Source organism: Herpailurus yagouaroundi, unplaced genomic scaffold (assembly GCF_014898765.1).
Source record: "Herpailurus yagouaroundi ecotype Mexico unplaced genomic scaffold, PumYag 159, whole genome shotgun sequence".
NCBI lineage: Eukaryota > Metazoa > Chordata > Mammalia > Carnivora > Felidae > Herpailurus > Herpailurus yagouaroundi.
Window position 1 is genome coordinate 50,226,959 of NW_024412400.1, and position 15,120 is coordinate 50,242,078.

General features: G+C 40.3%; 1 protein-coding gene across 3 annotated transcripts; it reads right to left on the reverse strand.

Annotated features, from left to right (window-relative positions):
• Positions 1-14,819, reverse strand: CUNH3orf33 (chromosome unknown C3orf33 homolog). Of its 3 annotated transcripts, none has more exons than XM_040480559.1 (6): positions 14,664-14,815; positions 13,256-13,276; positions 12,249-12,308; positions 7,496-7,643; positions 4,043-4,203; positions 1-807 (listed from the first exon to the last, which is right to left on the reverse strand). In XM_040480559.1, the coding sequence occupies exons 1-6, from the start codon at positions 14,775-14,777 to the stop codon at positions 406-408; spliced, it is 906 nt and encodes a 301-aa protein (XP_040336493.1). In that variant the 5' UTR covers positions 14,778-14,815; the 3' UTR covers positions 1-405. The 3 variants fall into 3 exon arrangements, with proteins under 3 accessions (XP_040336493.1, XP_040336494.1, XP_040336495.1); XM_040480561.1 differs by having other exon boundaries at positions 585-694; positions 14,664-14,819; XM_040480560.1 differs by lacking the exon at positions 13,256-13,276 and having other exon boundaries at positions 14,664-14,814.
• Between the last annotated feature and the right edge of the window lie 301 nt (positions 14,820-15,120).

A 15,120-nucleotide genomic window follows, 5' to 3' on the forward strand; every position in this document is an offset into this window, starting at 1 on the left:
TGATGCATAGAGTTCCTTTATTATAAGTAATCAAAATTGATAAAACCGGAAAAGTAAACAAAATATTCTTGTTGAACAAAAATTAAATATGGCTGCCCCAAATAACTAAAATAATACAGTGTCCAATAGTTAAACTCTGTCTTCAAATATTAACATTACAGATATACATCCTTTACCCTGGTAACTTTATAAAGTATTTCATTTTTCCTAAAAGCATATTATATTAATCACAATTTGCTTAAGTAATTCTGATATGACATTTAAAATAATCATCTCTTAAATATTTAAATACCATTAGAATGCAACTTTGATCATTTGGAGGAATTTCCGTTTCAACTCAATATCCATATATTTACATAGTTCACTCTTTTCTGAGTAGGTCACCTCCAGGCCTCTTAGAATATTTCACCCTTTTCTACGAAAGTGTATGCGATTCATAAGTTCTCTGAACTTCAGTATTAAGGAGTAGTTATTTATGTGGTCTTTCCATGTTTCATAAGTCCTTCTAAGTTTGTCATAATAACTTTCATTTTTCAAATTGAAATCGGATCCAATTTTTCTTAAATAATTGTCTTTTTTCCATATTTCTCTCCAGGAGCCTTTCAATTTTTCCAAATAACTTTCTTTTTCATATTCTTCCTTCCATATTCCTTCTCCTTTTTTTAACGCTGTTAATTCAGCTTTAAGTAAGTTTCTGTGAATTGTCCAATAGATTTTAGAATCATAATCTAGCCCTTTAACAAGAACAGTTTTGCCAAGGCCTCTTCTCAAAATTTCTTCATTCAGACTCACACTAAAATATCTACCCTTGAATAAAAAATAAAACCAATTACTTAAGAATTTAGTAATTTATTCATTTACTTAAAATCAGTCATTCAGCATTTTTTCCTCCAGAGAAAAGCCAAAAAACAGGAAGCAAAAGGGTCCCCAAGAGCTCAAAACAGCTAATGCTAAATCCAAGAATTTCATTACTAAAAGAGATTCTTGCTCAAAGTTAACTGCCTCCTTTGTAACATAGTAGTTCTTCACAGACTCACTGGTCATCTAACCCAAAGAAGGTAGAAGTAATAAAGTATAAGAAGTGTTCTTGATCTGTTTGTTGTTCAGAGGAGTAAAGGAGCACACAAAATAGGCGAAAAGACAGAAGGCCACAGCAAAAGAAACTAAAAAGTATAAAATGCAAAATAAACTGAATCATCACTGAACTGTTAGATTAGGTTCAGAATTCCACTGTGTAGGAAGGCACTGGCATGTAAATGCATTTTTAAAAGACTTCCCACATGAGGCGCCTGGGTGGCGCAGTCAGTTAAGCGTTCGACTTCAGCCAGGTCACGATCTCGTGCTCTGTGAGTTCGAGCCCCGCGTCAGGCTCTGGGCTGATGGCTCAGAGCCTGGAGCCTGCTTCCAATTCTGTGTCTCCCTCTCTCTCTGCCCCTCCCCCGTTCATGCTCTGTCTCTCTCTGTCCCAAAAATAAATAAACGTTGAAAAAAAAAAATTTAAAAATAAAATAAAATAAAATAGTCCTTGAATCTTCATCCATAAAGAAATTTCCTTCATGGAAAACCTTACTTCCTAATGAAACCGGATAAATGGGACTTTTTTCCCCACTAATTTACAGTATAAAGGAGATCCTGCTGGGGTGCCTGGCTGGCTCAGTTAGTGGAGGAGAGACTCTAGATCTGGGGGTTGTAGGGTCAAGCCCCACACTGGATGTAGAGATTACTTAAAATTTTTAAAAATCTTGGGGCGCCTGGGTGGCTCAGTCAGTTAAGCCTCCGACTTCGGCTCAGGTCACGATCTCGTGGTCCGTGAGTTCGAGACCCGCGTCGGGCTCTGGGCTGATGGCTCAGAGCCTGGAGCCTGCTTCTGATTCTGTGTCTCCCTCTCTCTCTGCCCCTCCCCCGTTCGTGCTCTGTCTCTCTCTGTCCCAAAAATAAAAAAAGTTAAAAAAAAATTTTTTTTATTAAAAAATTTTTTTTTAATCTTTTAAAAAAGGAAATCCTGTTTAGTTATTTATACAGTCCTTGTGAAATTTTAACCTAACAAGATCAATTTTAACAAAGTATTAATAACTGAATGGCTTTGTTAGACAAGTATTAAATTCTAAAAATGTGAAAACCCCAGGTTTAAAGTAGGAGACATTTCTAGGACTATCCAAAGGAACAAAGTAATCTTTTTTCCCTTAAATGCAGTAACTCTGAGTCATACTAATAAGGAGTTCATGGGGAGCCTGGGTGGCTCAGTGGGTTGAGCATCTGACTTTGGCTCAGGTCATGATCTCACAGTTCATGAGTTCGAGGCCCACACCAGGCCTTCTGCTGTGAGCACAGAGCCCGCTTTGATCCTCTGTTCCCCTCTACCTCTGCCCCTCCCCAACTCGCACACTCTCAAAAATAAACATTTAAAAAAATAAGGAGTTCATAAATATAGTTTTAAAGGATTTATCATATCTTTCTCAATCTTTTAAATTTTTTAAATGTTTATTTGAGAGACACAGAGAGCATCAGCACGTGTGCACAAGCGGGGGAGGGGTGCAGACAGAGAGAGGGAGAGAAAGCATCCCAAGCAGGTTCCAAACTGTGAGTATAGAGCCCAACTCAGGGCTTGATCTCAGGAACCATAAGATCATGACCTGAGCCAAAATCACATTGAACTGAATGAGCCACCTAGGCGCCCCTCAATATTTTAAACTTTAAGAGCTCATTCCCTTAAACCAAAATCAGAATAACTAAAATTCAATCTGACACATTAGTAAAATTCAACAGATGTAAATTACCACAATATGCATACTGCATAGTTTGGTCACCTAGGAAGAAATATAAACTAAAGTATATAAGTTGAAGTAGAAGCTCAGGAGCCAGAAAGAGCTGGGCTTGAATACAGGCTCTATCACTTGGTTACCCTGGGGCCCACCTGCAAACGGGAGTAAAAACAAGGACTCCAGAACAATGGTTTTGAGGATAAATGAAATACACTCCTCAACTTAAAAGAGAAGGTATTGTTTCTTTTTATTTTTTTTAAGATTTTTTTTAAAGTAATCTCTACACCTAATCTGGGGCTTGAACTCACAATCCTGAGATCAAGAATCACATGCCTCACCGACTGAACCAGCCAGGTGCCCCCGTGCCTCCCAGCTTACTTTTAAATATATGATGCTTCAACCGATCAGTGTTGGATAATTCTTATTTTGAAAGAACTGAAGATGACTTGGACATACAGAAATTAATGGGTCTCATTAGGCTATCTATTAATAGTTCAAAGGCTCTAAAGAATTAAAATGTTTACAATTTTAATCACTTTAATGTGAAGTTATATTTTCTTCAGATTGTTTGCTTGTTACATAATAAGAGACTTTAGAAATAAGAAAACCGTTCTTAATCCTGTCATCACATTTTAACTATTTAATTTTCTACACTCTTTTTCCAGTACTCTTCCACCAAAAGCAGTGTGGAGTAAGGCACACGCAAGGACTCAGGACAGTGGCGCAGCAACATTGATGAGGCTCCGTGGCATCCCAGTTAGTTACACAGCGGCCATGGCCAATCATAAAGGTAGGAAAACTCTGACACAAAGTCTTCAGATGACTGATTACTGATCATTAATAGTATGCAAGTACGCTCAACGTTAGAGTTCAAAGATTGAGCAGTATTAACCTTCAGAAAACACACTTACTCTTTGTAGTTTCCAGTTGACAGGAAACCCACTCAACAAGTGGTTTCTAATAACAAGGGGGATATAATATACTCATGTAGAAATAAATGTGTAAAGCTACTCCTTAAATTATCAACGTCTGAAGTCATTAATGATTTTAAGTTTTTTCCATTTTCTTAGTTGTCTATTTTTTCTATAATAAACATATAAGTAACATTTTATAACAAAATTTATATATGAAACACCTGGTTCTCTATACATAACCACTATGAGTACCAATTAAGAAAAGCAAAAATTCAGCCCCATTATATATTCAAGGCTCTAATTAATAATGTTTATGTATAAATAAAAAGAATAAAATATTGCTCATTATTTCTTCATACCACTTACCTTATTCACTAGAAGATAGCAAATAAGTGCTGAATTCTCCTTTGCAAGAAGTTGAAACCATACCAGCTGGGAAGGTTTTAACTCTTTTTGTAACCACACCTTCCCGGTTTCAGTGAGTTCTACTCCTGCCAGCTTAACCAGCAAAACACCACATGGCTCTTCTAAAAAGTTTAGGTAGAAAGGAATGTAGCTTTAATACCATGTTGCAAAAACGAATTTCAAGGTCACGCGCCCCCTATGCCAAACAATCAAACATGTTTATTTATAAACACCCAGACACTCTAGATTGCAGGTTCATTTACATCTGTATTCAAGTTTTCTTTTTTTTTAATTATTATTTTTTTAACGTTTATTTATTTTTGAGACAGAGAGAGACAGAGCATGAACAGCAGAGGGTCAGAGAGAGAGGGAGACACAGAATCTCAGACTCCAGGCTCTGAGTGGTCAGCACAGAGCCCGACGCGGGGCTCGAACTCACGGACCGCGAGATCATGACCTGAGCTGAAGTCGGCCGCTTAACCGACTGAGCCACCCAGGCGCCCCTCAAGTTTTCTTTTAAAGCAACCTAAGCATACAACAGATGGAATAATCTAAAACCCCCATTTCAGTAAGCTCGAGAACAGGATGTAGAACCCATTAATAAAAATATGAATAAAATAGCGCCTGGGTGGTTCAGTCGGTTAAGCATCTGACTCTTGATTTCGGCTCAGGTCATGATCTCACGTTTCATGAGATCAAGTCCCACATCCATCGGGCTCTGTACTGACAGTGCAGAATATGCTTGGGATTCTCTCTCTCCCTCTCTCTGCTCCTCCCCTGCTCTCTGTCTCTCAAAATGAATCAAGAGGGGCGCCTGGGTGGCTCAGTGGGTTGAGAGTCCTACTTCAGCTCAGGTCATGATCCCACTGCTCATGAATTTGAGTCCTGCGTTGGGCTCTGTGCCGACAGCTCAGAGCCTGAAGCCTGCTTCGGAACCTGTGTCTCCCCTTCTCTCTGCCCCTCCTGTGCTTGCTCTCTTTCTCTCTCTCAAAAATAAAATAAACGTTAAAAAAAAATCTTAAAAAAAATAAATTAAAAAAATAAACATTTTTAATAGTAATAATATGCACATATGGCAATTACAGTGCCGTGGCGCTGCAGGGCCTCTGGGGGCAGATCCTACTGAATATCATCCCCAGAGCAGTATAAGGTACAGCCTGGACAAACCCAGGCGGCAACTTTGCTGCCTGGGCACTGAAGAGTCATTACTATTTCAGGGAGAAGTGATTTAAATTATTATAACATAATGACAACAACTTAGAAGGTAGAGGACTTATGAAGTCTAAATCCTGCTTAGACTGAAATGGTCAACAAATAAATCTCTCTTTAGGGAACAATAGTCACTCAAATTGTTTAAATTCTGTTTGATTTATTAAAAGAATCAATCACGTAGGTATGTTTGGGGGGTGGAATCAACCTTATTCCTTTATAGGCATATCTCCTTGAACAGGTGAAATTCATTCATCTGAGGGTAGAAAAGAATCTTCTGGGGCAATTGGCTGGCTCAGAAAACCATGTGACTCTTGATTTCAAGGTTATAACTTCGAGCCCCACATTGGGTGTAGAGATTACTTAAAAAAAAATGTGGGGAGCCTGGGTGGCTCAGTTCGTTAAATTCCAACTCCTGATTTCAGCTCAGGTCACAATCTCCCAGTTTGTGAGTTCAAGCCTCTCATCAGTCTCTGCACTGACAATGTGGAGCCAGCTTGGGATTCTCTGTCCTCTCTCTCTGGCCCTCCCTCCACTTGCACCCTCTCTCTTTCTCAAAACAAATAAAAAAAAAAAATAAACTTAAAAAAATGTTTTAAACGAACTTTAAAAAATAAGAACCCCTTCATAAAATTAAAATAATATTATGAAGCTCCTTATTATTTAAAAAAAAATTTGTTTTATTTATTGTTGAGAGAGAGAGAGAGAAAGACAGAGACAGAGCATGAGCAGGGCAGGGGCAGAGAGAGAGGGAGACACAGAATCTGAAGCAGGCTCCAGGCTCTGAGCTGTCAGCACAGAGCCGGATGCAGGGCTCGAACTCATGAATGGCAAGATCATGACCCAAGCCAAAGTTGGATGCTTCACCGACTGAGCCATCCAGGCACCCCAAGAAGATCTTTAAATATAACTAAATTTAGGGGCACCTGGGTGGCTCAGTTGGTTGAGTGTCTCACTCTTGGTTTCAGCTCAGGTCATGATCTCCCAGTTCATGAGTTCGAGCCCCACGCTGGGTTCTGTGCTAACAGTGTGGAGCCTGCTTGGGAGTCTCTCTCTCCCTCTCCCTCTTTCTCTCTCTCAAATAAACTTTTTAAAAATGTATTTAAAATATAAAATGAATGTATAAGTAAAACTAAATTTATTCAACAAGCTTTGCCAAGTCTCCATTGGCTAACAATTATTTTTCTAGGGCCTGTGAATAATGAGATAGGTAGGAAAAGGTCCCTGCCCACACGGGGTTCAGTTTAGTGGAGGATATAAACCTAAAATACATGACTATAGGAAAATGTGTTTAAGTACTGTAACTACAGTGTGTGTCCACTGTTGTGGGTGTAGTAAAGAAAGAGGCTAATTCAGCTCCAGAGTTAAGGAAAGCTTCACAGAAGAGCTGACATTTGAGCTGGATACTAAAGAATGAACTGGAGCTCAACAGGAGCCAAGGCACTCTGGGAAAACTGTGCCCAGGGGCATGAGAACACAAATAAGCAGCAGGCAGGAAGGTCTGTGTGAGTGGGGTCTTTGACACAAAGCAGGGAGAAATGGGAAAGCAGCAGGGGACATCAGCCTCTGTTCGGCTCTCCAGTCTCCTTTGGTGACTCTTGTCCCTTTCTTCCCTAGGCTCCAGCACTCTAGTCTTCATACGGCTTCTCAGAAGAGCCATGCTCATTCCCATACACGTTCTGCCTAGCCAGCCCCCTCTCATTCTTCAGATCTCTGATTAAATAACAGCTCATCCATGAGGCTTTCTCTGACCACTTTACAGGTATAGGTTCCCCATTCACATGACCTCCAGTAATGTTCATCCTAGCATCTTGCTCTTTTCTTCATAGCTCTTAGGACAATTTTCATTGGTCTGTTGTCTATTTTCTACTTAGACTGTACTCTCCAAAGGGTAGTCTTATTTGTTTCACTCAGTGCCATGTAGCTACAATAGGTCCAAGAACATAACAGTTGCTCAATATTTGTGGAAAGAATGCTTGACTGCCTGAATGAAATACTGAATGGTTGAATAAAAAGAGGAGGGGGAAGAAAAGAACATCTGGAGACCAATTAAATAGTTCCTTGTATTTAAAACCAAGAGTTTATACTTTCTCTCATAGACAGTGGAAAGTTATTAAAACTTAAAATGACGTTGTTTGCTACTTTACAAATAAATTCTAATTAACAAATACTAAAACAGTTGTATTATTCTTGTACTTTACTTACTTTTCCATGAAGTTATAATAGGTAAAGCAATGGGAATATGCTCAATTTCTAAACCATTCTCAGTTATTCGGCATAATCGTCCACGTAGTTTAACATTCCTTCTTATAAATTCTACTGGAATATCTGAAGAACTTGTAAATTTTGATGTCTGTTGATTTATAAAAAAATATAACATTTGATTATTATTTTCATTTTAACATTAAGCATGTCAAATTGTTACCTAAATATTTAATAAGAAGACGTAACCCCTGAAATTTTTTAATTTACCCCTTAATTTTATATGTTAATATTTTAGTGTGATTTAATCAAAAGTGTTTATAGGAAGGGGGCACCTGGCTAGCTCAGTCAGCAGAGCATGCAACTCTTGATCTTAGGCTTGAAGATTTGAGTCCTACATTGGGTGCAGAGATTACTTAAGAAAATCTTTTGAAAACAAAAAGTGTTGAGGCACCAAGATGGCAGTAGTTAAGCGTCCAACCTTTGGTTTTGGCTCAGCTCATGGTCTTATGGTTTATGAGTTCAAGCCTCACACTGGACTCTGCTCTGCCAGTGTGGAGCCTGCTTGGGATTCTCTCTCTTTCTCTCTCTGACCCTCCCCTACTGTCTCTCTGCCGCTCCCCACCTTCCCTCAAAAATAAATAAACACCTAAAAAAAAAAAAATGTGAAATACTATAGGTTAGAGTCAGTATTTTAAAAGATCTTGACAACTAGGATGATGGGATAAAACTAATGAAGGATAAGAGAATAAACTAATTATAGCATAGATTAAAAAGATTAAGAACCTTTAGTTAACTGTGAACTCAAAATGAGTGGAAGTGTGACAAAGCTGCAAAACAAAATACAAACTCCCTCTCCCCTACACTCCCCGCTGCGCCCCACCTAAGTTCAAACACAAAGCAACATTATAAGGAACAGGATCCAAAACGAGAGAGGTGAGGAAGGGATGGCTCTAAATCAGGCCCTAAGTGGAATATACTATGCTGTGCCAGGTACCCGTTTCATAAAAGACTCAAACAAACTGGAACAAAGCTAGAAGAGGAGAAAAAAGATGATAGAGTCTGGAAACCACATCACATGAGAAAACTAAGATTATTTTGCACCAGTGGGGGCAGGGGGTAGGCTGTGCCTGGGTTGTTCAGTTTCTTGGGTTTCCTGGGCCTTGGACTCTTGATTTCAGCTAAGGTCATGATCTCATGTTTCATGAAATCAAGCCCCTTGCCCAGCTCCTGACATCGCAGAGCCTGCTTGGGATTCTCTGCTCCCACTCATGCTCGCTCGCTCTCTCTTTCTCTCTCTCTCAAAAATAAATAAATTTTTTTTAAAAAAGAGTATTTTGCACAGGGGAGACAGACAGAGTAAGTAGAGAGGATCATTAAAGATGTCTTCAATTACTAAACGTCCATCCCTTTTAATTTTTAGGTGTTTTCATTAAAGGACACACATAAAAAAGACACCAGAGTGCCTTGATGTTTGGAGTTTTAGAAATTTTGCAGTTTTAGAAATTATTAAGCAGCTAGCTAAAGAAACTAAATAGAACCCAATGTTCTATTTCCTTGATTTCATACTCAAGGAATATGTGAAAAACATTTAAAGGCAGATCCCACTGTAGCTACCTTTTCTGGATCCAATAATCCCTCAACAACATAAAGTTCAGTGCTGTGTTTCTGTGACATGGCACTATCTGGAAGATGAACTAACTATATACATAAAACCAGAATACAACTGCAGAGCAATACATAGAGAGGTTTCAGATAAAGTGTAAGTGCTAACAGGTCAAAATGGAAAGGATAAGAACACCGGAGGAAGATATTTTTAAAGGAAGTGAATCCTGAGCCTGTGATAAACAGTCTGCTTTCCAGAAGAGGCAGAAAGATGATGCCACTGACAAGGATGCTGTCCCTAAGCATCAGATGGTGAAGTGTCCTAGAGGCAAACAGACAAAAGCGGGAAGCTCTGTGAAGAGAAAATAATAAGGGTTTCAAATTCAGGAATATGACATTTGAAATCCAGTTCTGCCACATACTAGCTGGGTGATCTTGTGAAAATAAATTTAACTTTTTTGAGCATCCATCTCCTCATCTATAAAACCTGGGTATAAGAATACCGGTTTCATAGGATTATTATAAGTATTAAATGAAATTATGTAGGGGCACCTGGGTGGCTCAGTCGGTTAAGTATCCGACCTTGATTTCAGTTCAGATCATGATCTCACGGTTCATGACATTGAGCCCCGAGTCAGGCTCTGTGTTGACAGCGAGGGGCCTGCTTGGGATTCTCTCCCCTGCTGGTGCGCGATCTCTCTCTCTCTCTCTCAAAATAAATAAACATCTTTAAAAAATGATTTTATTTTATTTATTTATTATTTTTTTCAACGTTTATTTATTTTTGGGGCAGAGAGAGACAGAGCATGAACAGGGGAGGGGCAGAGAGAGAGGGAGTCACAGAATCGGAAACAGGCTCCAGGCTCCGAGCCATCAGCCCAGAGCCCGACGCGGGGCCCGAACTCACGGACTGCGAGATCGCGACCTGGCTGAAGTCCGACGCTCAACCGACTGCGCCACCCAGGCGCCCCTAAAAAATGATTTTAAATGAAATTATGTATATGAAGTGTTTAGCACAGTACTAAACTCAATCATCATTTTTTTAATTTTTTTAATATGAAATTTGGAATTGTCTACCAGTAATTGAAAGAATATGAGAGCTTGGTAAACTCAGGAGGAAGAAAAACAGCAATACAAAAAGAACACTGAAGGGGAACTATTAAGGCTCCCTGTGGCAGGCCCTTTGTTGGTTAATGCAATATTCATTCTCAAGCCTCTCTCCCTTATCAGCAGGCACTGGAAGGGATGGGAAAGTTAAATGGCCGCTTTCCCAACTCCTTTCCAGCTAGAGGTGGCCATACGATATAAGGATGTAAGCAAAAGTCTGCTGAAGGCTTCTGGGAAAATTTTTGCTTTCTTCATGAGATGTGGCTCGCACCTTCCTTTTCCCTCTCCTTTTGCTTTGAACAAGTATATGCTCTTTGGAGCTAGAGTAGCCATTCTGTGCCATGAGGAAAGGCACAGAGAATCATACACCTAAAAACCTCTGTTACTGAATCACTCCAGGCATTTTGTGACATGAGGAAAAAGCCTTTTTACTTGATTAAGCCACTGTCGGTTGGGGTTTCTCTTACTTGTAGCCAAAGTCCTTCAACTGTTACACAAGTGAGTTTTTTGTTCTCTAAAGTTCCAATGTTCTTTTTCTAGCTTCTTAGCCTGCTCTTCTCATCACATGTTAGTCACTATTATCAAAAGCCATAAAAATCTCAAAAAAAGACACCAGAATTAAAGTCTAAAATGAATAACTTCATAATAAACTAATATAAATTTATATTAATTAATGCATAATTTTCATAAATCAATAACATACCTAATATTGTATAACTTAAAATCATCTATAACTGATTCATGTTCATTTTTAAGGGCTAACAAGGGAAATAACCCCTCAGCATTATTTTTACCTAAACACTTTTTTTTGTCAAGTTTATTTATTTTGAGAGAGAGAGCATGAGCAGGGAAGGGACAGAGAGAGAGGGAGCCAGAGACTCCCAAGCAGCCTCTGTGCTGTCAGTGAGAAGCCCAATACTGGGCTCGATCTCATGAACCATGAGATTATGACCTAAGCCAAAATCAAAAGTCAGAGGCTTACCTGATTGAGCCACCCAGGCCCCCTGTATTTTTACCTCAACTCTTACTCAGATCATTTAATATTTTGACAATTTTGAAACCTTCAAAATACAAATGTCATGGAATACAGATTGTAAGATAAAGAAAAAATGAAATGAATGAAAACAACTAAAGTTTCCAAAGTTCCATTCTAAAAATATATATAAGCTAAAAATGAATGACTTACAAAATCATGGAAGTGTTAAAAGAAAAAGCCTATTCGATTATTAGATATAAGGTTAAAAAAGAATGCAGGGCACTTAATAAAGAGGATAAAAGTTCTGACATTGGAGTCAGGGAGAAAAGGCAACAGATGGAAAAGATACAGTATAGTAGAGTAACACTGTGTAGTCAATGATAATATAAAATAATATAGAGATAATAAGTACAGGAAATAAATATACACAGAAGCAATAAACCCATACCAGATTGTAACATGACACTAAAATTACACCCAATGACAAGAATCAGTTATATAAAAAATACTTCTAAATCTTGAATTACTAAATGGATTTCCACAGTATCTATTATTAAAAAATTATTGAAAGGGCAAAAAAATACGCTAACTGAAAGGATAAATTATTTTTTTTACATCATACACCCTGCTTTATTCATTGAACAGATATTACAGATTGTTGCAAATCAGAGAAAGCATAAATTATTCAGTGCTAAAGGACATAATTCGACTGTGATCTAAATCTAAAACCACTATACAAAACAGTTTTGAGACATTCCACAATGTCTGAAATGCAAATTTAGTGATTATAGCATTCTAGCAAACCAAATCCTTTACAGATTCCTTTTTAAGCATGAAGACGTGATTATGAAAATACAGACTGTGCAATTACTTTCCATAAAATCCTGCGAATGTGTTACTTTTAAATCAAGATCTTTAAATATGTTCATTGTTCTAAAATAATACTTAAAACTTCTAATATGAATAACAAAATGATACCCAGCTTGAGACAAAAACTGTTTGGAAGTGAGAAATTAACTGTCTCTTGTTTATCACAGTTCACAGTGCCTTCTTCATTTTTTAACTTACCATCCGAATACTTCTTAGTAATAACATTATTCCAGCTATGGCCATTACGGTGCTGATGTTCTTCAGAAAAAGATTAAATGATTAATTCTCATTAGTTATTATTCATAATAGTGAAAGTAGTAATTAGAAGGGGGGAAAAAGAAGACTGTCCTCCCAATATCTGTCCAAATAAGACACATCCTTCAACTAAAGGCCCATTTCTTCCAAAAAAACTTCCTTAACTGCCTACCTACTCAGTAATCTCCCCTTTCTTTCCCAAACACTCTGACATGTATAGTAATTATATACATAACATTGTATTGTACTCTATTGCCTTTTACTTTAACCATGAGTACCTTAACTGCATGAATCAGTCTAATACTTCTTGAATCATGCCCACAGTAACTAGCATAACCCCGAGCCTAGAGTGGGAATTTAAATCTTTGATAGAAAAATTTGCCACCAAAACGTTACAATACAATGTCTTCGATGTATATATGGATGAACAGTTGGGAAAAACTTATCAATGTTTTTAAAGTGCTCCATTTAAGCTGAAACAGACCTAAGAGAGTTTAATTTAAAAATAAGAACCCTGCGGGGCACCTGGGTGGCTCAGTAGGTTAGGCGTCTGACTTCCCGACTTCCCGACTTCAGCTCAGGTCATGATCTCACTGCTTGCGAGTCTGAGCCCTGTGCCTGGCTCTGTGCTGACAGCTCAGAGCCTGGAGCCTGCTTCGGATTCTGTCTCCCTCTCTCTCTGCTCCTCCCCCGCTCGCACTCCGTTTCTCTCTCAAAAATAAAATAATTTTAAAAAAAGAACGCTGCAACTGCCTCAACAAGAGTGATAATCTAACATGCTTTCCTTCAATAAATACAACTAGGTATGTAAGAAATGAACCTGAAAATTATATGCAAGGAAAGAAATGAAGATACTAAGATTGGTCTTAGTGTTGAAGACAGATACAACTCTGATCATGCTTTAAACAACAGGCAAACAGAAAATAAGGCAATGGAAATTTTGTAATTACCAATACATAATGCTTTCTGTTCTGTAGATTTTGCATTTGTAGAAGGGAAAAGAAAGAAAATGAACACTAGGATACATTCTGTGATTGAGATATTTGGAATAATGTTATCTGTGGGCTAATTTAAACTGTTTCCTCTCTCAATCTGTTGAAGTCATTTTTTAATTTGAAATGACCCATGCATCAACTTCTGCTTCACTAGAAGAACCCAGGCCTTGCCAATTCACACCTATATCATTCATTCATTCATTAATCTATCATTCATTAATGCCACCAATATGTATCTAGTACTTAGTAAATGGCACGCGATACTAAGAGGACAGGAGCTGTAGTGGTGAATGAAAACAGCCATAGCCCTGGCCCTTGTGCTGCTTGGCTGCAGAGCTTTTTGCAAAGCTGATGGTCCTACTCAACTTCTCAGAAGGATGTAACAAAGTTAATCATTCTCTCTGAAAATTCTCTTCACTTGACTTCTAGAACGCCTGGTTTTCCTTCTCTTCCACTGTTTCTTCCCAGTTTTTGCTGATCTCCTCCTTTTCACTTCCCATATTCTAAATGTTCAGTGTTCCTCAGGTCCCATGTCTGAATTCTAGGACTTGTTCCACAGCTTTTCTGACTTGCTCCAAGATGTCATCCAAGCTTTAAACTTAAGATTTAGGCAGTTCATTCCTAAAGTTTTATGTCCAGTTCCCATCTCCCTTCAATGCCAGATTCCTATATCTAAGTTGCCTAGATAATATCTACAACTCCGTTTAGAATTCTAATAACCATCTTCAAGTTCACACATCTCCACCTCCAAGTTCACATGTCCAAAGGGTCCTCTGAATTTTCCCAACAAATCACTGGCCCCCACTCCTCCACAGGAACAACTTTCACCACCATCCACCCAGTGGGCAGCCCCCTTGATTCCTCCTTGCACCCCACACCTAAATTATCCACACCATCCCCAGGGTCTTAGCCACAATCTTGTCTTGCCTGGACACCTAAGATGTCCCATTCCTAGTCGACCTCCAGTGCCCTCTCACGTCACTTAAAACACAAGGCCTACAGTAGGACCACGTGCCCTATCTTCCACCCCGTCGTCTCCGTGCGCTGTCCCCAACTGCTTTCGGGGGACGCACCAAGCTGTGCTGCGTCTTGGTCTCTGAGGTATCTCCGGGGCCCAGCACTGCCCTGGCAGTAATTAGAGATGGTCTCTCCAGCCCACCGCGGCCATCCCCACGCACCGAGCCCAGCCGGGCCGCGCTCCCTCCCCAACCGCCCACCCCGCACTCGCGACCCCGGCACCGTGGCCCTCCGCCCAGTCCGGCCCCGACGGGCTCCACTGCCCGTGGCCTGCCCGCGCCACGTCTCCCTCAGGCTCGCTCCGCGCGACCCTGCGCCCCCCGCCTGCCCGGCCGGTCTGCGATACCCGGACGAGGCGCAGGTGGTCGTCCGCCCATTTCGAGACGCGCGCCACCACATTGGGCGCCGCTCCGTCCGGGTCCGGCGGCTGCGAGGCGGGGGCCTTAGGCCGGCCCGCCATGTTGCCGGCTTCCCGCGAGCCCGCGTCGCGCTCCTCGGGCGGACGGCAGGGGGCGCCGCGCTCCTGGGGCGGACGGCCAGGATCCGGGCTCCCCAAGCTGTTAGGGGAGCCGGACGGTGGTCGACGGTGGGGGTCCTCGTCTGCGTCGCCTGAGAGTGGCCTTACGACTGGCTGTTCGCTCCCTCTTCCCCTGGAGGTGGGCCTCCCGTATCAGTGACCCCCCTCCCCCAGCATTTATGCAGGGTTTTCCCACTGCGCCGGACATTTTTATGGGACAGGGACGGGGGCTGAAGGCTTCCCGGCCATGCTGGTAGGAAGGCCATGCTGGTGGGAAGACGATCAG